Source organism: Euleptes europaea, chromosome 15, assembly GCF_029931775.1.
Source record: "Euleptes europaea isolate rEulEur1 chromosome 15, rEulEur1.hap1, whole genome shotgun sequence".
In the NCBI taxonomy this organism is placed as follows: domain Eukaryota; kingdom Metazoa; phylum Chordata; class Lepidosauria; order Squamata; family Sphaerodactylidae; genus Euleptes; species Euleptes europaea.
This window is the reverse complement of record NC_079326.1, coordinates 58871719-58897248: the sequence shown is the minus strand read 5'-3', so window position 1 is coordinate 58897248 and position 25530 is coordinate 58871719. Positions and strand designations below refer to the sequence as shown.

The following is a 25530-nucleotide window of genomic DNA, read 5'->3' as shown; positions in this document are numbered from 1 at the left end:
GCACTTTTCACCAGGCAAGAATATAAAATATCCCCCCCCCCTAGACATTCTTGGCAGTTGTTTTGGTAAAAAGGTTAACATACAAATGACAAGAGTAATAATAACACAATGTTTATTTTAATCATGGTATACTTTTTCTGCGACCCTCGGCTTTGTGCACCCGAGGCAAGTGAGGCCCTTGTTACAGCTCTGCAAACACCTCCAGACACTTTTATATAAACCAACTCGTTGTTTCTAATAATGTACCAATCATTCCGCTCTAAATATATGGGCAAACGAAGCATCATCTGTAATGGGCCTTATCTGAGGCACATGTCACCCCTCCACGGTGCAAAGTTTCTTTGTTTATTAAAATAATTACACCCCACCTTTCCTTTTGGCTCCAGCTGGATTCTTCTTCTAGTCTAAGGAGCCTTCTTACAACTTAAGGGACTCCTCTGTTGGAGGAAGGAGAAGAGTTGGTTTTTAAATGCCAATTTTCTCTGCCTTTTAAGGAGTCTCAAAGCAGCTTACAATCTCCTTCCCTTCTTCTCCCCACAACAGACACCTTGTGAGGTAGGTGAGGCTGAGAGAGCTCTAAGAGAGCTGTGACTAGCCCAAGGTCACCCAGCAGGCTTCATGTGGAGGAGTGGGGATACTAACCCGGTTCACCAGATTAGAGTCCACATCACCTAACCACGACACCATGCTGGCTCTCCTTAAGAGTTACTTAAATTGGAGAAATGCTCCTTGGCCTGGAGGAAGGTCCTTGGAAGATGGATGGATGCACCCCCAGTTCAGTGTGGTTACTGTCTCAGCTGAAACGGTGTTGTTGCCTTTTTAAAGTGGTACCCATAATCAGTCATCCAGACTTTTGGGAGATGCTCTGTTAACATTCTGTGCATTGTCAGCATTGCCTGTTTTCCTTCAAGAAACAGCCCCCCCCCCCGCTCCAATGCTCTCCTTGTTCTGTCTCCAAGGGGAAAAGGGTGCATCTTTTCTCTGGCCCACAATGCAGCGTGCGTGAACACGAAGGCACAATGTGGCTCACGGCTTGCCATTTCAAAACCTGCACAGAGTGAGATATATTTGAACTGCTGATGGCATTTTGTAGCTGGCGATGTTTAAGCCGGTAGAGAATCCTGCTGGCTTTGAAAAGAGTGGAGGGCAGGGTGCAGGAGAGGAAGAGAAGAAAGTGTACAGCGGACTCGCAGCGGCGCCATCAGGGGAGGCAATGGGGCAGATGGCCTTGATGTAAAATGTCAGAAGGGAGGGGGAGAATGTGACATGCGTGTGTGTGCGTGTGTAGGAAATGAGTACCTCTCCCAAAGCAGCCTGTTCTTTTAGTGAGAGAGGGGGCTTGAGCAAAGCCAGGGTCCACAAATGAACGGCAGCGGAGGGAAACATCCAGCAAAGGGGCCAGAGGCAGACAGGAGCAAGCCCACAGCAGCTGTTAGGCCAAGCGCCGGGGCGGAGGAACAGCTCTGCTGTGGAGAGCCCATCCCCGCCTGGTTGCAAGGCCTTGCCCTCTACGTGCAGTTGCTTCAGGAAGGGAAGAGACGGCTGGTTATAATTATTAAAGGAAAACGGTGGTGTGTGTGTTTAATTTTTTAAAAGCTATGTTTTTATAGGCCTGGCTAGCCTGATCTCATCAGCTCTCAGAAGCTAAGCAGGGTAAGTCCTGGCTAGTACTTGGGTGGGAGACCTCCAAGGAATACCAGGGTCTCTATGCAGAAAAAGGCAATGACAAACAACCTCTGCTAGTCAATTGCCTTGAAAACCCTACTGGGTCCCCACAGAAGTCAGCAGCGGCTTGACAGCACTTTACGCACACACACCTAAACTGGACAACTGTGTGATTCTATGATTCTATAACTTGGATTCTAGCACTAGCACTTACTCTTAACAGTAGAATGAGATGTTGATTGATAATCCGCTTGTTTGCAGTCTTTACAAACTGTGCATTTGCAGGACCATGTAGAATCATAGAGGGTCTGTATGTCTTGCGGGGGGTGGATCTTGACTTTCCAGGTGCTGGTCCCACACTCTAAACACTACGCCACACTGGCTGGTGGTTCTGTTTATTTATCGTATGCCCATTTGGCAGAATTGTTGGCAGATTTTTCACTTAGTAAATTCTCATTGTTGGTAGATCTGACTGGGCTTAACAACTTCAGTTTGCAGGAAGGGCTTTAATGGTAGGGGCTAGGGATTTGTATATCGGGTTTACCAAACCGAAAATAAACTCGAAAAAGACCTTTTTCGGCTTCTTTCTGGTTTAACTTCAGCCAAATATTAAAACTGGGAATAAAGCCAAAGCCGGATAGCTGATAGCTGAAAAAGCCGAATAGGTATTCGGCTTTTTTTGGCTTCGGCTTTCTCCAGGCTTTTTCCTATGGGAATTTTTTTATGAGCGGGGGGGGGGGGGACATTTTCATGGTAGAGCTACCAAATTCGCAGCACAGCTGCAAGGGATTCTCCTTGCACGAACCCCGAAGTTTGGTAAAGTTTGGGACAGGGGTCCAATTTTATGTTCCCCGGAAAGGGTTGCCCCTCTCCTCCATAGAAAAGCATACTTTACAATGCTTTCCTATGGGAAATGGGGGCAACCCCTTCGCGGGCCTATAAAATTGGACTACCTGACCCAAACTTTATTAAACTTTGGGGTTTGTGCAAGGAGAGTCCCTTGCAACTACCCTGAATATTTGCTAACTCTACCTTGAAAAATACCCCCCGGAGCTCCTAAAAATATCCAATATATATTATAATGGACCTGATTTTTTTCGGGAAACCCAGAAATAAAGCCGAAATACCCGTTTACCAGTACAGGTATTCGGCTTATTTCAGGTTTCCTGGGGTGGGGGGGAATTAGGTTCAATTAACCCGAAATTTACTGATTTTTTTTTCTGGTAGGGAGAGAAATCCTCCCCCTATAGAGAAGTTGATGTCAGTGAGAAGGGTTCTTTCCTAACTTTGTCCCTGACATGCTAGTTTTCCATTCCTATATGGAGCAGAATTCAATCCTTTGGAGCGCCACTTTCCATCTGAACGCTCCGCATATAGCAGGCTTCCTGCCTCAGTCAAAATGAGGCTTGGTTGTCAGGATTTTAAAGGTTTACAACTTCTAAAGTCAAGAGGGTCTAAGATATATCTAGCATTCAGTGCATGTTAACAAATTCCTCTTTGATCTGCTAGCTAACTTTGATGTTCGGACTTATTTCCTCTTTCATGTATTTTCAGAGCTGCTACACAGGCACCTCTGTATGCCGTACTTTACATTTATACTTAGCAAACCTGAAGAGTGACCTTAGGAATCTCCTACACGGGCTGGTGTTAAGTCCATCCTCTTTACCAGGGATGTATCATGCCCAAGCAAGTCTCATAAAATGCTTAGGAATATTGAGATCTGCTGTTCGGTTTCTGTGACTTTCTTAGGAGAGAGGATATTAATTCGGATATTAATTCCTACGGATGCAGAAGGAGATTCTATTCTTTTCTTCATCTGGCTTTTCCTTTCTATATTGTAATGCTACATTTCTTGCAGGCTTGTAAACAGTTCCTTGCTTACTTACCTGGGGCAATGAAGAATGGCCTCCAGGAGAGCAGGCAGAGAAGTGTTTGTTACCTGGATGAAAAGGTGATCTGGTATAGCAGAGTTTCTAGACAGGAAATCCCTGATCAGGATCTTGGGAGGCCTTTAAAAAAATTAGAAGCAGATGGGTAAGGTGGGATCTGAGGGGGTCCCCAGCAGTGGGTAAAGCTGATCTAATCATAAGAGTGTGTATTCTTCACGGCATTTTCCTGATTTGAATTGTTCCCTCCTCCCCAGATGCCTTTTGTCCCAGAGAGGAATTTACACTTTAAACATGGTATAAGAGGAAAGGGCTGAATGCCACTCTCCAAAATTATGCACAGTTTTAACTTTAAAAACAAACCTACAAACGTGGGTGATCCAAATAACATTGAGTTTGAATTTAAGAGTTTGTGTATAATTTAGGAATGTTCATCTTACCTTTGCCCTCAAACCACTAGCTGAACTCAGCTCATCCCCTGCCAGAAATTTTGTTAGTCTTTAAGGTGCTACTGGGCTCTTGCTATTTTCTATAGCTGAACTCAGGCAGTTGCCTGCTACATGAATTCATTAAGCCGCCTTATACTGAATCAGACCCTTGACCTATCGAGGTCAGCATTGTCTACTCAGACTGGCACTAGCTCTCCAAGATCTCAGGAAGAGGTCTTTCACATCACCTACTATCAGATCCTTTAACTGGAGATTCTGGGGATTGAACCGGTAGGGTTGCCAACCTCCAGGTACTAGCTGGAGATCTCTTGCTATTACAACTGATCTCCAGCCGATAGAGATCAGTTCCCCTGGAGAAAATGGCCGCTTTGGCAATTGGACTCTATGGCATTGAAGTCCCTCCCCAACCCCCCTCCTCAGGCTCTGCCCCAAATACTTCCTCTTCAAGTTTCCCCTCTTCCAAAATCACCACTGAACCATGGAAGGATCGACGTATTGTCCTTGGAGATGCAAACACAGCTGTTCAAAAGTCAAGTCGAGGCCATGTTCTCCCACGGAAAGATCTCGGTGTATCTGTAGTTCCTTCTCTCCCTCCCTCTTTCCTCACTTTCTCAGCCCCATCTAGACCAAGGCTCTGTTGCTGGGGGAGAAATGCTGGAGGCAGCTGAGTTAACAGATGGCTCCCTGCCTGTCTCTATAGCCTTAGTCAAGTACGAGCCGGGCTGGTTCTGACAGGCAGGGCAGGAGTCACGGCTGCAGCTCAGAGATTCCCAGCTTATAAATGGATGACGCTTTATCATAAAGAGCATTTAGTTGTCGGTCGCCACCTTTTGTTTGAATTGTCACTTGGAGCAGAGCTAAGCATTCTTCAGTTCAGATGTCACTCTGTTAGCTCCTCCTGGCAACAGGATATTTGAGAGAGGCAGCACACCGTTTTTGCTTTTTCTAGTAACAGAGCTGGAAGAGGAGGGCCCCAGTAATTTCCACGATCCTTTCTGAGAGCAGTGGATGGCAGAAACTCAGACTGGAGTCAGCAACAAGCTTTTATTTTTCTTCCTGCATCTCCTGATAAAATCTGTTGCAGCAGAGGATCTTGAGGAAAGCGATATCCTGTCTTCCTCTGCATAGGGAGAGCCCTGCTGAACTGGCCAAGGGTTCCTTTCATCCAGCATCCCATTTCCAGCAGGAAGTGAAATCTGGTCCAAGGTATCTCGCCCCTTCAATCAGTTACGCCGGCCTCCATGCATGGGAAGAAGAAACTGAGCCCCACAGGAGTATGATAGGGTTGCCAACCTCCAGAGGGGGCCTGGAGAACTCCTGTAATTATAGCTGGTCTACAGCCTACAGCAGAACTCATTTGTTATGAGGGTAGGGTTGCCAACCTCCAGGTACTAGCTGGAGATCTCCTGCTAATACAACTGATCTCCAGCCGATAGAGATCAGTTCACCTGAAGAAAATGGCTGCTTTGGCCATTGGACTCTATGGCACTGAAGTCCCTCCCCTCCCCAAACTCCTCCCTCCTCAGGCTCCACCCCCAAACCCTCCCGCCAGTGGGGAAGAGGGACATGGCAAGCCTATATGAGGGCCGGATATGACATAAATCTCACTTGGCTGGGCCGGCCAGGCCTCCCCAGCCCAGATCGGGAGTGGGGGGGGCGGCTTGCTGCCTCAGCTGAATCGCAGGCTGGATAAGAGCTCTAATGGGGCCGGATCCAGCCCGCGGGCTGTATGTTGGACTCCCCTGGTTTAGAGGGTTGTTTATGTGTTTTTATTTAATTATTTTATAATTGTGTAAACGTTTTTGTCCTTTGCAGTCAATCCGAGAAGTCACAGGCTACGTCTTGGTTGCTCTGAATCAATTTGAGTACCTTCCCTTGGAGAATCTCCGCATCATTCGTGGAACAAAACTCTACGAAGATCACTATGCTTTGGCCATCTTCCTTAATTACAAAAAGGATGGAAGCTATGGACTCAGGCGCCTTGGACTGAAGAACCTGACTGGTAAGGGAAAGCTGTTTATTATCAATAGCTGGTCAGTCCTACCAGCCAGTTAGCTTTACGGTTGCAAGAAAAGCCACGGAGAAGAATGCTACTACTGTAAGAAAAAATGTTTGGGTAGAGTTGCAACCTTTTACAGTCAAAAACACTTGTTCGTGTTCTGACGGCCAGTGTCGATAAGCAACTGCTCAGTAGATGACGTGTTTCCTGGAATGAAGGTGCAGGAATGGGGCAGGTTTCATCCGGTGCATTTTGTTGTCATTCAGTTGAAGACACAGTCATGTGTAAGAAAGGTGGCAAATTTACTTTGTGTCTAGACAACTCCATCCCTAACTGTAAGCAGCTGGGACATCAATAATGCTTCCATTTCTGTGCTACATGGACCACTTGTGCAGATTGGCACAGCTGTGTTCTGAAGCCTCCAGAGCTACATTAGGTCAAGAGCATTTTGACTCACGGATCCTGTAGCTCAGGCTTGTAAATAGGTCCTCTTCAAAAGAATGGAACTTAGATGTGATCGATAGTACTTCGGATTGGGGTGTGAGATGTCTGCCGGAGTTAGCAGAAGTTAGAAGGGATCGATGGCTGTGTAGATAGCTGTTTACTGCATTCTGCGGAAGGACTCTGGGCATAGCCACTTCATCCCTCTTTATCTGTACAAATGCTTCTGTCCGTATGACAACAAGGCTGTACCAAGGAATGGTCGTATTGATAGGACAAAATGCTTTTAGACACTTGTGAAGCTATTTTTGTACCATTTCCAGGTTGTGGATGTTGTTTTTGATGTAAATAAGTATTTGCTGTCTTGGAGGCTGCAGGTAACTGAATTGGTCCAAACTAGAACCCAGGGCCTCATAATGCCTTTTATTAAGGCCAACGAAAACAACAGAAAACAGTGTGCCAGCTTTTGAGTTTTCCAGAGCATCAGGCTGGGTGTTGAAAACAAAGAAAGAAAAGTGTGTGCACCGGAAGGAATGTTCCAGGCCCTTTGTCTTATGGCCCTTTGTCTACATCTGTGTAGAATGCCCTGCAGATTTAATAGGTGTTGGTAGAGCTGGTAGGAGGTTGGACTTTCAATCTTCTGGGAAGCAGAAGAAGGTGAAACAATGGTACCCCTTCCCAGTGCAAACATAAGAGTGAATGCTTTTCTAATGCAAAATGGCTCCCTTAAAAGGCTGGGAAGAAAGGGAAAACATGGTAGCCCTGACATTAACAGTGCTGGAGATGAATTTTTAGAAGATGCATCAGTGGAAGCTATACATTTTGGCTATGCATTGTGAAAACAAATTATTTTTTTTAAGGTAAGTACTTATGAAATTTGCAGAATGGTGGATGGCATCTTACATCTCCCTTCAGTCTTTCACAGGAGGGAATGTATCTTCCGTGATTATTATTATTACAAGTGGGAACCTGCAAGGACTTGCTGGAGGCATCTCATTTCCCCCTCCTCCACTATTTCCTCTTTCCCTTCCCCGAAAGTCCCTATAGCCTCTCCCCTGTTCTTGCTTCCTTCTCTACTTCCCAACCAACAGCCCTTACCTACTCCTCTGTCTTACGCTCCCCACTCCAGCAGCCTCTAGCGAGGAAAACTGTGGCCCAGTTTGTGGTGCTGGCCTCTGGGCCAGGCCCACTTGCATGGTAGGGAACCCTCAAGGACTTGTGGGGTGGTACTTTCCCTTCTCACACTATTTCCTCTTTGCTTCCTCCTGGGAATCCCCATATCTGCTCCCCTTTCCCTGTTTCCTTCTTTCCTTCCCACCCAACAGCCAACCTACCTTTATCTGCTCCTCTGTCTTCAGCTCCCACCCTCCTCTGGCAGCTTCTACCTACAAAAATTCTACCTACTTCCATGGCAAGGAGCCCTCAAGGACTTATGGTCACTTTCCTTCTGTCCCCACTCCCCACATTATTTCCCCATTTCCTCCTCCTGGAAACCCCTATATCCAGATATTTCAGCAAACCTGGCAACCCTAGCATCCTCCCTCAAAGGCTAAAATATGCCTGGAAAGGGCCCTGCCCCCTCCCGTCTTTTACTGACAGGACCAAGCATGGGATCCATTGCTTAAAGCTACAGTCACTCCTTTCATAATTTTAGGTTTTTTTCAAACCTCCCAATGTATTGTGTTTTTTTAAGATTTCAGATTTTTCTGCAAACTTGGGGCGTTTTTCAGGCTTGTAAAAAGATCTGTCGCCCATTCACTGCTCTAGTCTCTGGATTTAAGTGTCCTCAGATTTAAGTGTCCTCAGATTTAAGTGAAGAAGAGTTGTTTTTTGTATGCCGACTTTCTCCACCACTTAAGGAAGAATCAAACCAGCTTACAATCACATTCCCTTCCCCACTACAGGCACTCTGTGAGTTAGGTGGGGCTGAGAGAGAGTGACTAGCCCAAGGTCACCCAGCTAGCTTCATGTGGAGGAGTGGGGAAACAAATCTGGTTCACCAGATTAGTTTCTGCCGCTCATGTGGAGGAGTAGGGAATCAAACCCGGTTCTCCAGATCAGACATAAGAACAAAAAAGTATGCTATTTTATTTAAAATTGCAATTTATTAATGTACACATTTATGGAGCTTTAATTCAGGAATTCCATTAAATGTTCTTTAATTAGATGACAGAAAGTCGCTCCATGGGTTATCAAAAGCTTTCTGGTGTTGCAATAACTGAGGGCATATGCTCAGTTGCGTCGGAGTCAGTTGGCCTCTGTTGACATTATTTGAAAATAACCTGTGAAGCATATTGTAAGGTCTGGTGTTGGCAGAATCCGCATGAGCATCTTGTTCCTTGTTCACTTATTAGAAATGACCCAGTGAGAAGCACTGTGAGATCTGGCCATGAAGAGAGGGCTCTCAGTCCTCTTCATGCGAAAGAAGGCACTTGCTGCTCTGCTCCCATGGATGGTTCTGGAGGTGGAGGACATTCAGTAATAGATTTATCTTGTTTGGAGTGAAGGAGAGCCAGAATGTGCATAGCACACGCTAGTACTATATTCACTTAGGAGGCGTCCCATATTTCCTTGCAACTGAAGATGAACATCAGAGCAAAGATCACTTCCTCTAAATTATGCATGTAAAATAAGCAGCATTTTTAATAAATAAATAAATCTTGTTGGCTTCAGGAGGTAGAACATTTGCATGTGTTGATGTAAAATCCACATTACCAGCAAGGGATTGTTAACATTTGGTGTTCTGTACATCATTTTAAAGCTTTTTATTTCATGTACTTTCTATTGTTTGTCAGGGACTAGATATACCAAAGCCAAAATTATACCCCAAATTAGTTGTTTGGAGACAGTTCAGGGATACCCAAAAAAGTTCCAGATTTCATCCACATGGGAGCTTTTAACAGATATCAGAGTTAATATGTTGAGGATTTTGCGGACTCTGAATTGACTTAATATTTCAGCTCTATATGTTGTTTGAAATCGTGTTCCACCCTTTTTTGAGTTTTTTTTGAGGGCAGATTGGTATATTTTGAAGGCCTTGTATATTGATGGTGCAGGTGAAGATCAGTCTGTTCATTCTTTCATTTTGGTGTAGGAATCAGGATCCTCTTCTTTGGCTTCACGGATGATGTCATTGGCACATGTACCTCTATGAGATCCTTCCTTTGTCTACCTTACATGCATAGGGTCTTGGGAGAATAGGACATTGAATATCTGGCGGTGTAGCCAAAGGCTAACAAGTCCCACCCTCATCTTTGCCTCTGTACATTTATATTTATGGATGAAATGGATGAGCCGCCTCTCCAGAGTCCTGTTTGACTAGTGCTTTCCTAGACAGAAGTAAGTCTCTGAAAATCTCACTCTTTCACGGCCTTATGAGCAGGGTGGGGTTTTGAACCTGGGTCTCCCGGATCTTAGTCCAACACTCGAACTACACCACCACACCAGCATTCATATTTTATGCACCTTTCTTTGTTTTCCCCTGCTCTTAGACCAAGGTCTTGAACAATAAAACTATAAAAAATAAGACCTTTTGTAATAACACCCCTTTTGACTCTTCTCTGCAGCCTCCAAAAAACGAGCAACAAAATAAGTACACTGAGGGTCAGAGTCCTCTAGGATGAACTGAACCTTTTGCTCCAAAGTTACTCGAGAAAATGCGGACCGTTTGTTAAAACATGGTATAATCCATATTAGCCTAAATTTGTACACGTAAGGACAATGCAAAAGGATATGTACCAAGGAGTCCACTGACTGAAGAGAGCAAGGACACAGCCAGTCCGAAAAAGGAATCCTTAGCATACGGCCCATTGAAAAAGGGCAATTAAATCTTGAATGCATAAAGAGTCCACACAACTTTGGACTAACCAGAGAATCCAGATAGGAAGGAAGATTACCCTTAGATAACAAGCCCAGGGCAAGTGGGGAACGTGTCCTTTGAGCATCAAAATGAGTGTAACTCTTATCTCTAGCATAGATCAATTTGGCCACATGTTTTTTACATTGATCTACAGAAGAAGAGTAAAGGTCTTCCACCTTCAAATTCACAAGTGATAGCTTCTGTTCAAAATGCTGGAGCCCTCAGGGAGCATTATAAGTGTCCTTGAGGGTTAAGCTTACCAAGCTATCCTTTGAGGCCTCAAAAATAGATGAAACCAAAAATTAAAGGCACATAACCAGGCACAAGCTTCAGTTGAGCTAAGACCAAACTCATATGCACCATGAGAAGCTATATCATCTCCGTTCCTCGTCCTGACACAAATAAAGCTCTTGTAGGTCATTTGCCACTGGATGGGACATTGGCATGGATACTTTTTAGCTCAGAATTTGCATTAACAGCCTAGATTTTTAATCAGTGGCCAGGAGATGCACACGCTTCCTCATGCTGAATGTGACTCTGAAAGCCTAAAGCAGAGAGGAGGCGAAAGTGTTAGAATCATAGAGTTGGAAGGGACCACCAGGTTCATCTAGTCCAACCCCTGCACAAGGCAGGAAATTCACAACTACCTTCCCCCCACACCCCCAGTGACCCCTACTCCATGCCCAGAAGATGGCCAAGATGACCTCTTTCTCATAATCTGCCTAAGGTCATAGAATCAGCATTTCTGACAGATGGTCATCGAGCCTCTTCTTAAAAACGTCCAGGGAAGGAGAGCTCACCACCTCGCGAGGAAGACTGTTCCAATGAGGAACCACTCTCACTGTTAGAAGATTCTTCCTAATGTCCAGACGGAGTGTGTATTTGAGTGTGTGAGTGTTTGTGTGTGTGTGTGTGAGAGAGAGAGGACTATGTAGATAGTTACCTCTTTGCAGTGTCATAGATGGGGATTTGGAGATCAGGGGATTACAGTGAATAAATACCTTGTTTTTCACTATTAGAGAGGCATACCAGCCCTCGTATTTAATTGCATTCGTTGTGTTGTCTTTGAAGGATTAACGCTGCATTGTATCACTACAGGGGAGGGTGACTATAATGCTGTCAGCCCCGTGTTCTTCTTGACTCCGGCATCCTGTTAATCATCGCAGTCTGCCGGGGCCCTGTTCTCTATTCACGCTGCCTGGTAAAGGCCTGCAAAGGGAAGATTGTTCGAGCAATAATATAAACTGGCAGGTGTTTTCCACTTCGGTTTCTGAGACATCCTGGAATTGCACTGAGACTTTGGGTATTCCACACAATGGGTATCTCCCGTAGTCAGTAAACAAATCCTTCTCTTCTCACACACAAGTATTTGCAAACAAGCCGGTCCCGAGGCGCCAGATTTCATGGTTAGCATGCTCTGCCATTAAACTCTCTGGGTCTTCTGTTTTAGTAAACACTCATAAGAATATAGCTGTAAACTATATATAACCACAGAAGAAACTGGCAGAAAACATCCACAGGTGCTAGAGAAGACTGGTTTCATTTCTTGTAGAAAACATTAATTTCTCAAGCAAGTAAAGTGATGCTCAAAATCTTACAGCAGGGGTGGGAAACCTCCGGCCCGTGGGCCAGAAACGGCCCACAACATCATCTTTCCCACACAAAGAAGTCCCTCTTTGCCACTGTTGGGAGGCTTTTGGGGCACAGCCTGAGGAGGGTGGGGTTTGAGGAGGGGAGGGACCAATGCCATAGAGTCCAAAGGCCAAAGCGCCATTTTCTCCAGGTGAACTGATCTCTATTGGCTGGAGATCAGTTGTAATAGCAAGAGATCTCCAGCTAGTACCTGGAAATTAGCAACCCTAAACAGGACTACAGTGCTATGGTCCCTAAAACCTCCTCCAATCAGCATTTTGGCTGCAACATTCTGTACCAATTGTAGCTTCTGGACAGTCTTCAAGAGCAGCCCTAAGTAGAGCGCATAGCAGTAATCTAATCTAGATGATACCAGGGCATGTGCCACAGCGCCAAGAACTTTCCTGACCAGGAAAAGCTGAAGCTGGTGAAAGGCATTGCCAGCCACTGCTTACCTTGTTTATCTGACATAGATTCTGAGTATAGCTGCATAGGATCGCTCACTTAAACAAAACAAAAAAGTTTAGAATTTCACGCTGTGTTGTCTTAATTTTTTTTTCTTACATTACCAGCATATATGAAAATAGAAGGCCTCGGCGAACCACTTCTGTTGGTCTCTTGCCTTAGAAACCCTACTGGGTTGCCTTAAGTCAGCTGTGACGTGATGGGACTTTACACACAGGCACAATTGATTTTACATTTTCAACCCATTGTGTGGTTCATTCAAACAAACTGTGAAGAGTTCTGTTTAAAATACCAAATGTAATGTGATGTATTGTCGAAGGCTTTCACAGTCAAAGTCCATTGGTTCTTGTAGGTTATCCGGGCTGTGTAACTGTGAAAATACCAAGACCACGGTTACACAGCCCGGATAACCTACAAGAACCAGTAATGTGATGTTCTTGTGTATTGACTGGATGTTGTGGTATCAGATGACCTGGGTTCATATTCTGTCCTACTTTGGTGACCTGAGGCCAGTCATATTTCTTTCAGGCTAACCTGCCTGACAAGGTTGTTGTGAGGATAGAGTGAATCAGATTTACTTTTCTGAGCAAGGAGGGATGGGATAAGAAATGTGATATATATCCCTGCAAACATAGATTTATGCAGAGCTTTGGGTCTCATTCTTCTCATTTATTTTCTGACACTTCCCCAAATTCAGTCATGATTTATGGCAGCTTGACAATAAGTCTTTTGATTTCAACTATGCAGCCAATAAATCCTTCAGATGCTGTGAAGCCTCCTATCTCTATCATTACCTTGCTGACAGAAGAAGCCCCCTTTTTCCTGGAGTCAACAGATACATGCTTGAAATGCATTTAACCCAACAGGTTTATCTCAGACTGCATCACTGTCGCCATTTTCCTTCTGCTCCTGAACTGTTTTTTACCCTAGCCCATTTTTTGTCTTTTTAAAAGAAGCAATCCAAAAAGGAATGCTTCCTTTTGTTGGCTTGGTTGGATTAGTGCAGAACTTAAATGAGGGACTTTATCTCCTCTAAGATGTCCGCTAGGTTTGCCATCCTCCCAATGAGGCTTGGAGATCTCCTGAAGTTACAACTGATCTCCAGATTACAGGGATCAGTTCTTCTGAAGACAATGGCTGCTTCGGAGGGAGGGCTCTATGGCTGAGGTCCTTCCCCTCCCCAAACCCGGCTGTCCCCAGACTTCATCTCCAAATCTCCAAGAATTTCCTAGCCTGGAGTTGGCAATCCTAATGGACATTGCTGCTAAAAACAACATAGTAGTAACCCCAATCCACATCCTTATCTCTTTTGGCGCATCGCTTGCCCACTGAGGGGAACATCTGGTACACATGAACACATGTCATATGACGCTGCCTTATACTGGATCAGACCCTGGGTCCATCAAAGTCAGCATTGTCTCCTCAGACCGACAGCAGCTCTCCAGGGTCTCAGGCGGAGGTCTTTCACATCACCTACTTGCCTGATCCCTTTAACTGGAGATGCTGGGGATTGAACCTGGGACCTTCTGCATGCCAAGCAGATGCTCTACCACTGAGCTACGGCTCTTCCCCACTGGGCATTGCTGGCATGAAAAGTGATCGTTTATATGTCTCGCCTTTCAATAGCAGTTTCTTGTCTTCCCCCCAACATAGGAAACTCAGACCCCATAAAAATGTGGGCCAGATTGCATTCAGATCTGAATCAATCCCTGTTTTCAGTCCAGCCTCATGTTGTCTTTCACATACTAGGGGTAGGTGACATTTTTTGGGTCAAAGTAAGAATACCTCATGTGTTCCATGAACGAAGCCCTTCTGCATATGTTGTCAGTATGTGTCCCTTTTATGAACATGATGGCTGGAAACCAGAGAGCTACTTTATGCGTGCTCTATAGAAAGTTCGTTTGAATGACCCCCCCCTCCCCCTCACAACATTAACCTCTTCTGAAATGCCTTTCAGAGATACGTGGCATAGGGAGTCCAGAACACATCTGGTCATGGAAAAATAGCTGCACACATCTTGAAAACATGAAGCTGCCTTATACTGAATCAGACCCTTGGTCCATCAAAGCCAGTATTATCTACTCAGACCAGCAGCTGCTCTCCAGGTCCTTGCCTAGTCCCTTTAACTTGCCTAGTCCCTTACACACAGGCCAGGGTGTATAAGCCACGTTGCGTTTTTCTCCACTGCTTTTGATATCCATTCACACAAGCAATGGTTATTTTTTTCATCTGGTATCAAACTGAGTGGCGAAGTAGACGTTACACATCTTTAACTTCTCCCAGCTTCTTTTTAGCCTACAGTAACCTCAGATAGCCTTAGAGTTTAAATGAAAGAATGATGACGGGAGAGGTAGGGAATTATTCATCCTATCCCTGCTGGCCAATTCCCCCCACTCAAATTGCTCCCTCACCTGCTTTTCAGAATACAGGGGGAAAGCTACAGGTATCCAGATATAGTTTTAAGAGAAAAGAACAAAACCAAGAGCTTCCCTGTGTATACAAAACTAGGCTGCTTGGAAGAAGGCTTCTAGCCAAGCCTTCTCTCTATTAGCTAGAGCCAGCGTGGTGTAGTGGTTACGAGCAGTGGTTTGGAGTGGTGGACTCTGATCTGGAGAACTGGCTCTGATTCCCCACTCCTCCACACGAAGCCAGCTGGGTGACCTTGGGCTAGTCACAGTTCTCTTATAGCTCTCTCAGCCCCACCTGCCTCACAGGGTGTCTGTTGTGGGGAGTGGAAGATGATTGTAAGCTGGTTTGAGTCTTCCTTAGTGGTAGAGAAAGTCAGCATATAAAAACCAACTCCTCCTCCTCCTCCTCCTCCTCCTCCTCCTCCTCCTCTTCTTCTTCTTCTTCTTCTTCTCTGTTTGTATGTTTTAATGGGGTCATGTTCCGACACTGATGGTCCTGGCTAGGCTTGCCAGATACCAGGTAATGGTGGGCAATTAAGGGGGCTTTCTGCAGCCCCTCAGCTGGCCAGCAGGCAGAAATAGGCCAGCTGAAGGGGGGGGAGGTTAATGTCACTTCCAGGTTTAACCCCAGAAGTGATGTTATTGCACTGATCACTGCCCCCCCCAGCCCCACCACAGTGAAGCTCCCGCTGTTGGCGGTGGGGGGGGGGACCTGGCAATACTAGTCCTGGCTAAGCGTGTGTATTTGGATATTTCTGACTGAAACAGTGCTAAACATTCCCTGTTGTGTTTTGGAGTGGAAAAACTCAGAAACAAAGCGAGGCAATTTAGAGATTCCCAAAATGTATATCCCCAAACGTTGGGATTCCCCCCCCCCCAGGTTATTTTGGCTGCTTTCAGTGAGCGGGAGGCCCAGCCTCCTGATTCTGGAGGCCAGGCCTTTTCCCACTGCTTTCAGTGGGCAGGAGACCGGGCATCCAAGTCCAGAGGCAGGTCTACTACCCATGGCTCTCCAGTGTGCTAGAATGATGGGATGGAGGATGGCTCAAGGCACATGACTTGGGCTCTTTAGGAGCTGTGGGTCATTTATGCATGGGAGTTTTACCTGGGGTTCAATGCTTGCTTGACCCACACTTTTGTGATGTGAATCCAAAAATTGCTATGCACCAACAAAGTCACGTAGCTCAATTCTGGAGTGTCCCAGCCCCTTGAAAATTCTGCTTTGTAATTGGCTGTATTGGTTAATGTGAGAAAAACATCCAGTTCTCCACTCCCCCCCCCAGCGGAAACCCATTTTAAAAAACATTTAAAAAACAAGCTGTTTAAAGGGAATGGGGTGGGGGTGGGGAACCCAAGCGTTGTTTCAAAACCCTTTCCAATGTGAGACAAACTTGGTGGGAGACACAAATCAGGAAGTATTTGTGTCCTTGCCCTTTGAAACACTGCTTTGTAATTGGTTGTAGTGCTTACTCTGAGAAAAATGTCACCCCCCCCTCCTCTGCCAGCTCCCCTGACTCGCGCTTTGCTTTATGCATGGAGATGAGGATGATTTCACCCGAGCTGATCTCAGGAGAGATCGAAGAATCAGGATTTGCCAGAGCAGGCCATGAGGTCATCTCAATGGACGGAAAACTCATGCATAACTCCAAGGAACAACTGAGGCAGTCCGGGAGTGAACATGAGTGAAAGTACCCATGCATAAAGGACCATGGAAGCCTCTGAACTGTGTTAATGGAAACAGCAGTCTATTTCCTGCCTTCTAGAATGATGGGAAGAGCAGTGGCCAGGATGTCCTCCTCATTTTAAAAACAAAAGGGATCTTCGCAGTGAGGCCGATGTGCCCGTCTCTCTGAAAGAAAGGGGAAGGGGCACAACCTCCTTTTCTGTCTGCTCATTGATACAGGTAGCTGGTTAGCATTCAGGGGCAGATGTGCATCTATGCAGCTACATGTCCCCTTTCCACTAACCCCACCTGATCTTTAAAATTTATTGAACTCCAGCAATGTGGCCGATCCTAATATGTCTGGCAGCCCTTGATGTGTCTTCAGCTGCTTTTAGACATAGGTGCAATGTGTCAAGTTGTTTCCAGGCCATACACCTTGTAACGTGAAGGAAAGTCTCAAGGAGTTGTTAGAAGTATATTTGAATCAGGAAAAGCGCCGGGTCTCTGTAGTGCCGCTGGATTCCTCCGCATCCTTAATGAAGCCCAGAATTTGAATCGGTTTTGAAAAATGAGGGGCACAGCAAGTGTTTATTCCGACAGACTTGAGCGGGCCTCTGTGCTGAAGACACAACTTGCAGATCTTACTTTGGTGCTGAACCACATTGGCAACGGATGTTTTCTCTGTCACTTTTGTACATAAACGTTCCTGCCTCCACGCAATGGTGGGTCCCCCCCCCCGAGTCAATTAGCATATTGGTTAAGAGAGATGGAGACGAGCAGATGAACCTACAGGCTGGTGGCTCCTTTGTCTTTGTAGCTCTCTGATAGGAAGATCCTTCTGGTGTGACACAGAGAAGGTGCCCGCGGGCTGGGCCGGATGAACAAAGGTGTCGCACGGGGAGAACAGGCTGGAGGCCTTTTCATTTGAAGTGCAGAAACCGCTCGAGGGTCTGTCTCTTCTGAACCCCCACTGCGCAGTATGCTAAAACACATATGCCTTCGTTTTCTTTTAAAGGTAAAAAGGAAAGTATCGTCTGTCCAGCTAACTGTCAGAAAGTGCTTGGGCTTGCTGGGGCGATTCTGCTGAGAACCGTCTGATGCTTCTGCAATTGAAATTAGCGTTGCCTCTGTCTATATTTTGGGTTTGAAAGACTGCAAATGGCCCTGACTAGGGGGCAGAGTAAGTCAGCGCTGAGATATAGTTGAGAGGAGAGCCTGCTTCCCCCTCCCCTCCTTCTGTAAGTGTGGGTGGTGTGTGGATTTTGTAAAGAGTTGTGCTAGAGGCAAAGTAGGGCAAGTCCCAGGTGATTTGGCAGGGTTGTGGAGGCCTCGATGGTGACACCCATTCCTGGATACACATGAAGCTACGGTACCTTATACCAAAACAGACCCTTAGTCCATCAAAATCAGCATCCTGGGGCCCTGCTATTCAGGCTGCATCACAGATTTTATGTTTATGTTTAAAAACTGCCCTGTACCTTTGGGGAGGGGGAATGGCCAGGGCTGTTTTTGAAAAACTGATTTTAATTTGTGAAAAGGTTGGTCTTGGTTTGAAATAGTGTTCTTTTTTTAGGGGGTGTGTAGGGGTCCATGTTCTTCAACCTTGACCTGTCTCATTAACTTGTGAGAGAGCCCACAGGAATGTTCTCTGACTGTAGGGTTGCCAGCTCCAGGTTGGGAAATACCTGGATATTTTGGGGGTGGAGCCTGAGGAGGGTGGGGTTTGGGGAGGGGAGGGACTTCCAATAGGATATAATGCCATACAGTCCACCTTCCAAAGCGACCGTTTTCTCCAGGCCAACTTATCTCCGTTGCCTGGAGATCAGTGGTAATAATCGGGAGACCTTGTGTTGGTTCACAATCTCATGTAATAAGGAATCAAAAATCTGAGGAGTTATTTGGACAGGGAGAATTTCATAGACGTACCTAATCAATGTGCAGATTATCTCGATGTCAGGAGAGAAATGAGGCCATTTTCTAAGATGAGTGAAAGCCACAGGAATTTTTTAAAAATAACTTTTGTCAAATACCAGCACTAACTAGCACTCAGACCAATTTCCAAGTTATCTAATACATACATTATCCACTCATAGGACATTACTCACAATGCAGTATATTCCGTAATACAATGTGGCATAATACTCTGGTAGTCATTCCCATTTCTGGCAGCCATGTGCGTGCATTATGTTAATTTCCCCCATAAATGTCACATTAACACATGATTCCTGCCGGGCCCTGCATTGGGTGATGCTGGCTCTTCTCTGGGCTGCCATTAACAGCTGCTCTCCACAGAAGCCATGAGTGTGCATTAGCAAGGAGCCCAACTCTGCTCGAGGCTTACTTTATTTTTTCTGAAATAAGCCTGGGGAGTGAACAGAGGAAGATCTTCTAGACTTCAGTGCTCTTAATCTGCTACTCCATCCCTGGCTCTTGTATAGGGTTGCCAGCCTCCAGGTGGTGGCTGGAGATCTCCTGCTATTACAACAGATCCCCAGGCAACAGAGATCAGTTCCCCTGGAGAACATGGCTTCTTTGACAATTGGTCTCTAAGGCATTGAAATCCCTCCCCTCTCCAAACCCCGCCCTCCTCAGGGCGCCAAATCTACAGGTATTTCCCAACCTGGAGCTGGCAACCCTGCTCTCGTACCATATGCTACACAGAGTGTTTTCGTTTATAGATTATCTTCATTTGGCTGCTGTTCTGAAACTTGTTCACTGGCAGTTGTCTTGCTGAAGCCAATAAGGTAGATCCATAGCAAAATTGGTTCAGGGCAGTAGGCCATATTCTGAACTGGTGAAATCAGGGAGCCCATACTGACGACCAGATTATCCTGGGTGAGCTCTTGCGTTATAAAAGTTATTTATCTGCAGGGGTACTTGGTTGTCTGTATGTCGTACATATTGACAAGGAGGACTTACTGCACATCAGAAGTGGGGCTGCCCTTGAAGACTGTCCGGAAGTGGCAAATGATGCAGAAGGCTGCAATCAGACTATTAACTGGAATGGGTTGAGAGCCAAACACTGACACAGCCCTTCCTATTCTCCCTCTCATGATCTTCCTAAATTCACAGAATCAGCGTTGCTGTCAGATAGCCATCTAGCATCTGCTTAAAAACCTCCATGTAAGGAAAGCCCGTCACCTCCTGAGGAAGCCTGTTCCACTGAGGAACTGTTCTGTCAGAAAATTCTTCCTAATTTCTAGACGGAAACTCTTTTGATTTAATTTCAACCCATTGGTTCTGGTCCGACCTTCTGGAGCAACAGAAAACAACTCCCCATCATCCTCTATATGATAGCCCTTCAAGTACTTGAAGATGGTTATCATATCACTTCAAAGTCTTCTCCTCTCCAAGCTAAACATACCCAGCTCCTTCAACCTTTCTTCATAGGACTTGGTCTCTAGACTCCTCACCATCTTTGTTGCCCTCCTCTGGACACGTTCCAGCTTGTCTACATCCTTCTTAAATTGCGGTGCCCAAAACTGAACACAGTACTCTAGGTGAGGTCTAACCAAAGCAGAGTAAAGCAATAACATCACTTTGCATGATCTGGACACTATACTTCTGTTGATACAGCCCCAAATCTCATTTGCCTTTTTAGCTACCGCATCACACTGCTGACTCATGTTCAGTGTTTGGTCTACTGAGACCCCTAGATCCTTTTCGCACACACTACTGCAAAGACAAGTCCCCCTCATCCACATGTGCAGCCCAAACCAGTAGCCTTTCTGTATGCAAGGTAGCTAAAAGATGTTTTCCTTCCTTCCGCTCAGGCTGCCTTAATTTGATGTCCATTTATGGGCCCACTTATGCAGATACATACCTAAAACACCCATGTTCTGACCATATGTTAACAACCATAATAAACAAATGCTGACTTTGGTGAGATGATTGCTTTTATATTGGCTCCGATAAACCCAGGAAAAGTATGTGTGGGGATTTAAAAGATAACCATGTGCTAATCCTCTCTGTGGTTGCTGACCATTTCAAACTCTCCTATCTCACAGACCTGAGGGATAAATCCTCTAACCTTTGATGGATTCTTGGATATCAAAGAACTGATAATCATCAACCGTAAATTGGTAATCGGCATTTTGGAAGCCATCAGAGGGGAATTTCTAAGCCTGATTTGAACAGGAAAAGTGCTGTTTTTGTTAATGCATCGATGATATGTTTGCCATTATGGTTTGCCATAAACAAGAATCAACCCCCCCACACCTTGCTCCAAAGAATAAGGCACTCTCTTTTTGAGCCCGTGTGCACATTGAAAATTCTGACATGGCATGATGGGTGCAGCAGTGCAGCAACAAAATGGCTGCTACAAAATGGCTGCTGCAGGAGGCGGAGCCAGCCACGAAATGATCGCCACAGCTTAACTTCAGTAGCAGGCTGTAGATCCTCATGCTGTGATGAAAGCAACACTATCAAAAATCTGAACAGCCAATAAAATCTCCAGTAGTCAATCAGAAGCCTTGCTGGGCAAAAAGTCCTACCTGGCCCCACCCACATCCTAAAAACACTTGGTGGTCACCACAGAAGGTGTCAGCAGGCCTTTGGAAAAGTGATTAATTGGCTACTTATAGATCACTCTATAAGTGATCCATAAGATCAGTAGCTCGTCTCTTATCCAGGCCTGGGGAGCCAATACAAGAAGAGCATTTTTAAATACTGTTAGTGACTTTGGGGACTGTGGATGGAAAGGGTTTGTAAGCACACACCCAGTATGAAGGCAACAAAATCCGGAATGGACAGCTCACATCCTTTATCACACAGTCGAATCTGATCGGCCGTGTGCCAGCCACCTCCTTCTTGTGCGATCCCTGACTCATTTATATGGTTTCCGATTTACTCACAACTGTGAATCGGCTTTAGGTTTGCCAACTGGAGGTCTCCTGCTATTACAACTGATCTCCAGCCGATAGAGATCAGTTCACCAGGAGAATATGGCCGCTTTGGGCATTGGACTCTATGGCATTGAAGACCCTCCCCTCCCCAAATCCTGCCCTCCTCAGGCTCCACCCCAAAAACCTCCTGCCGGTGGTGAAGAGGGACCTGGCAGCTCTAGTTGGCTTCCTTAGCAACCCTTCCATACAAGTGGCAGCATGTAGATGTCACTAAAGGAGGAGGAAAAAGGAGCTAAAGCAACAGTCAGAGAGGAAACCGCGGGTCCGTGAAAACAAGTGGGAACCTGCGAGGACTCGCGGGAGGCATCTCACTTCCCCCTCCCCCACTATTTCCTCTCTCCCTTTCCCGAAAGCCCCCATAGACTCCAACTTTGCTATTAGTATATAGATAGTGTGCTAAATATGTAAAAAGGGAGCTGATATTGGAGACATTGGTAGACCTTTTCCACTGCCCCACAAAGCACAACTTTTGAACCAAAAATGTTTGCCCTGGGGCGGTCTTGTTGCTGTCAATCACCACAAATAAGGAAATCAAAGAGCCTGGCGGGGGGGCTTATTAAAGGCCTCCCCATCCAGGTATGTTCCAGTGAAGCAGGCCACACCTGCTGAATCACAGCGCTCTGTGCCGATGGCGCAGCCTCTGGTGAATTTGGGCATATCGCCGTTTTGCATACAGGTTTGCAACTTAATTGGCAATTCTCTTATCCTTCTAAAGCTCACTTTTGGTTCACTCCCACCTTGCTTCAGTTCATTTCTTTGAAAACAAAACCATCCGCTTCTGCAGGAGGAAATGTCATCATGACATTTTAATTAACACTGCCGCCCAAGGAAGTGCGGGATGACAACAGGAAAGTGATGCTTTCTAGAGTCTGGAATTTTAATTCCTCAGCACTGGGGGAAGGAGGAGGACCCGTTCTATTGTTGCAGGAATAATTAAAAACGTGTACGTATCTGACAGACAGGAACAGAGTAAGGCCTGTACAGGATAAAACAAGCAGATTTCAGAACCATTAAAAAATCCAACAATACGTTCATTTCCCTGCTCTCGTTAGAGTAGGAGACGTCTTTGTTCACACTCCCATAACGAAAGGGACATGAGGGTTTATTGGGATGGAGCTGAGCTGTTGCCTCATGTGTCAGGTTGCCAACCTGCAGGTGGTCTGGCAACAACTAAAAACACCTATGCTGTACCTGATAGTAGTATCAAAATGAACAGCAATCAGGCTCAATACTACATACTCAATATCATAATTGCAAAAAAAACAAAACCCTATATATTATAGAACCAAATATTAAACAACAACTCTGTGCATAGGAAACTAACACCTATCACAAAACACCAGTGAAATACATACAAATTACATGAAAACAACAACTGTTATCTGAAAGTCCATCAAACAGTGAAAATACACTCAGTACAGTTTCTTGAGTTCCAGTAGTTACAAAAACCTGAACAGGAACTCAAGAAACTGGACTGAGTGTATTTTCACTGTTTGATGGACTTTCAGATAACAGTTGTTGTTTTCAGGTAATTTGTATGTATTTCACTGGTGTTTTTGTGATAGGCGTTGGTTTCCTATGCACAGAGTTGTTGTTAATAGTTGGTTCTATAATATATAGGGGTTTTTTTTGCAATTATGATATTGAGTATATAGTATTGAGCCTGATGGCTGTTCATTTTGATGCAACCTCCAGGTGGTGGCTGGAGATCTCCCGCTATTACAGCTGATCTCCAGACGACAGAGACCAGTTCCCCTGGAGAAAATGGCCACTTTGGAAGGTGGTGGATTCTATGGCATTATATCCCAATGGAAGTCCCTGCCCACCCCAAGCCCCACCGTCTTCAGGCTCCACCCCCAAAATCTCCAGGTATTTCCCAACTCATAGCTGGCAACCCTACTCATGTGGGCCAGCCAGTGGTAAGAAGCACAGGAGGGGCTATAAAAGCTACCCACTCTGTGTTAAGACTGTGAAAATGGTGGTGGTGGATAGTGAAATCACGTCACAACCTACCTACGGCAACGTCTCATGGGGTTTTCAAGGCAAGAGGCATTCAGAGGTGGTTTGCCATTTTCTGCCTCTATGTCACAGCCCTGGACTTCCTTGGTGGTCTCCCATCCAAGTACTAACCAAGGCCAATCCTGCTTAGCTTCTGGGATCTGCCGAGATCGGGCCGTCCTGGTCAGAGCAGTGTGAATATAGCTGGCCGCTATTGAGGCCCACTGATGGATGAGGCACAATTTCCCCCGCCCTTCCTCCTACTCACTTCAGTCCTGCAACTTGCACAGAGGTCCTGGAACCCCACAAAGCAACTTTCCCAGGGCTGAAAGTGGCTGTAGGTGGAAGGGAAAACAGAGATGATCTGCGATCCTTGTGCAAGCAGATGGCTGGATCCAACCCATAAAGCAATCTAAGCAACAGTAAAAAGAAGCAGAAACCCCCAATTAAAAGCAGCTGTGAACGAATGAAAGCACCTGGTTCATCAGTGCTGTCCATGGAGTAGACTGATGATAAATGCTACAAATTAATATATTCCACCAGAACTCCTTCCCTGCCTGACCTGGAACAAAGCTAAGTGTGGCCAGCGAAGGCATTTTTCTTACACCAAATGTTTACTCTCTCAAAGGAGCTTGCTTTTCTGGAATTTAGGCTGTTACCAGAGACTGCTACTCTCAGGAAGAAGACAGCCTCTACGATTCTCAGGAGAAAACTGGAGGTCCCTTGGCTTACCAAAACACAGTCTCTAGAAAATGCTTTGTTACAGACACAAGCAAACAGCACAACGATATATTGTTGAAGGCTTTCACGGTCAGAGTTCATTGGTTCTTGTAGGTTATCCGGGCTGTGTAACCGTGGAAGCACAACGATACATTGGTTTATATTGCTCATGTTTAGAAAATGTGCAAGGCCAGACGAGGAGTGAAAACAGTGCACTGGTCCAGAAGACCCCATCTGCCTCGAGGAGGAAGAGGAAGAGTTGGTGTTTATATGCCAACTTTCTCTACCACTTAAGAGAGTCTCAGACCGGCTTATCACCTTCCCTTCCCCTCCCCACAACAGACACCCTGTGAGGTAGGTGGGGCTGAAAGAGCTCTTAATAGAACTGTAACTTGCCCAAGGTCACCCAGCAAGCTTCATGTAAAGGAGCGGGGAAACCAACCCAGGTCACCAGATTAGCCTCCACCGCTCACGTGGAGGAGTGGGGAATCAAACCCGTCCTCCAGATCAGAGTCCACCGCTCCAAACCACCGCCCTTAACCACCACACCACACTAGCTCTCCATTAGATGTCAGCTGAGTGATACACTTTCCCTTAAGCCCCCCCCCCCCAACAGAACCAGAGGGTCCCAAACAAGATCAGGTCAGGGCCAATATCCCAGGCCCAGACTTTCAAACCTTCCACCTCCCGTTTTCGGAAAGTGACTCCATTCATGTGTCTGCATTGCAGTTGCCCTTGTGCTTACAGCTTTAGCACTGATTAGTGAGAACAATTTAACACAAAGTAATAATAGGAAAGCGTGTAATAAAATTTTATCATGGCTAGAAAAGAAATGGCTTTCATAAAAGCTAGCCACGCTGGAAATCACATGCGTCTGTTACTGTCCGGATTCATGATCCGATAAATCACGTGCACGCTTACAACACACCTGCAAATTTGTGCTTTATTCTGGTTTGTGTTCTGTGTTTTCTTCCAATAATACATAATACGTTGTGGGTTTTTGCACATCGTGTTTAGATTATGGGCAGATGAACATGGCTACCTCCAAGAGATAACATTTTGTATGCCGGGCTGACGAAGAAGAGGAGTTGGGTTTTATACCCCAATTTTCCCTGCCTTTTAATGAGTCTCAAACCAGCTTACAACCCTCCCCCCACAACAGGCACCTTGTGAGGTAGGTGGGGCTGAAAGGGTTTGGAGAGAAAACTATGACCGGCCCAGGATCACCCAGCAGGCTGCATGTTGAGGAGCAGGGAAACCAATCTGGTTCTCCAGATTAGAGTCCATCTCTCACGTGGCAGAGCGGGGAATCAAACCCAGTTGTCCAGATTAGAGTCATAGAAAAGCGTTTACCACCTCCCGAGGAAGCCTGTTCCACCGAGGAACCGCTCTAACTGTTAGAAAATTCCTAATGTCTAGACGGAAACTCTTTTGATTTAAT

The 25530-nt window shown here is 45.7% G+C and overlaps 1 protein-coding gene across 1 annotated transcript in view; it reads left to right on the top strand.

The window, feature by feature from the left end:
* ERBB4 (erb-b2 receptor tyrosine kinase 4) overlaps positions 1–25530 on the top strand; it is a 428412-nt gene that overhangs the window by 86627 nt on the left and 316255 nt on the right. The window contains exon 3 of the mRNA XM_056861238.1: positions 5816–6002. Within this exon, the coding sequence (XP_056717216.1) occupies positions 5816–6002 (187 nt within the window). The remainder of the gene's footprint in view (positions 1–5815; positions 6003–25530) is intronic.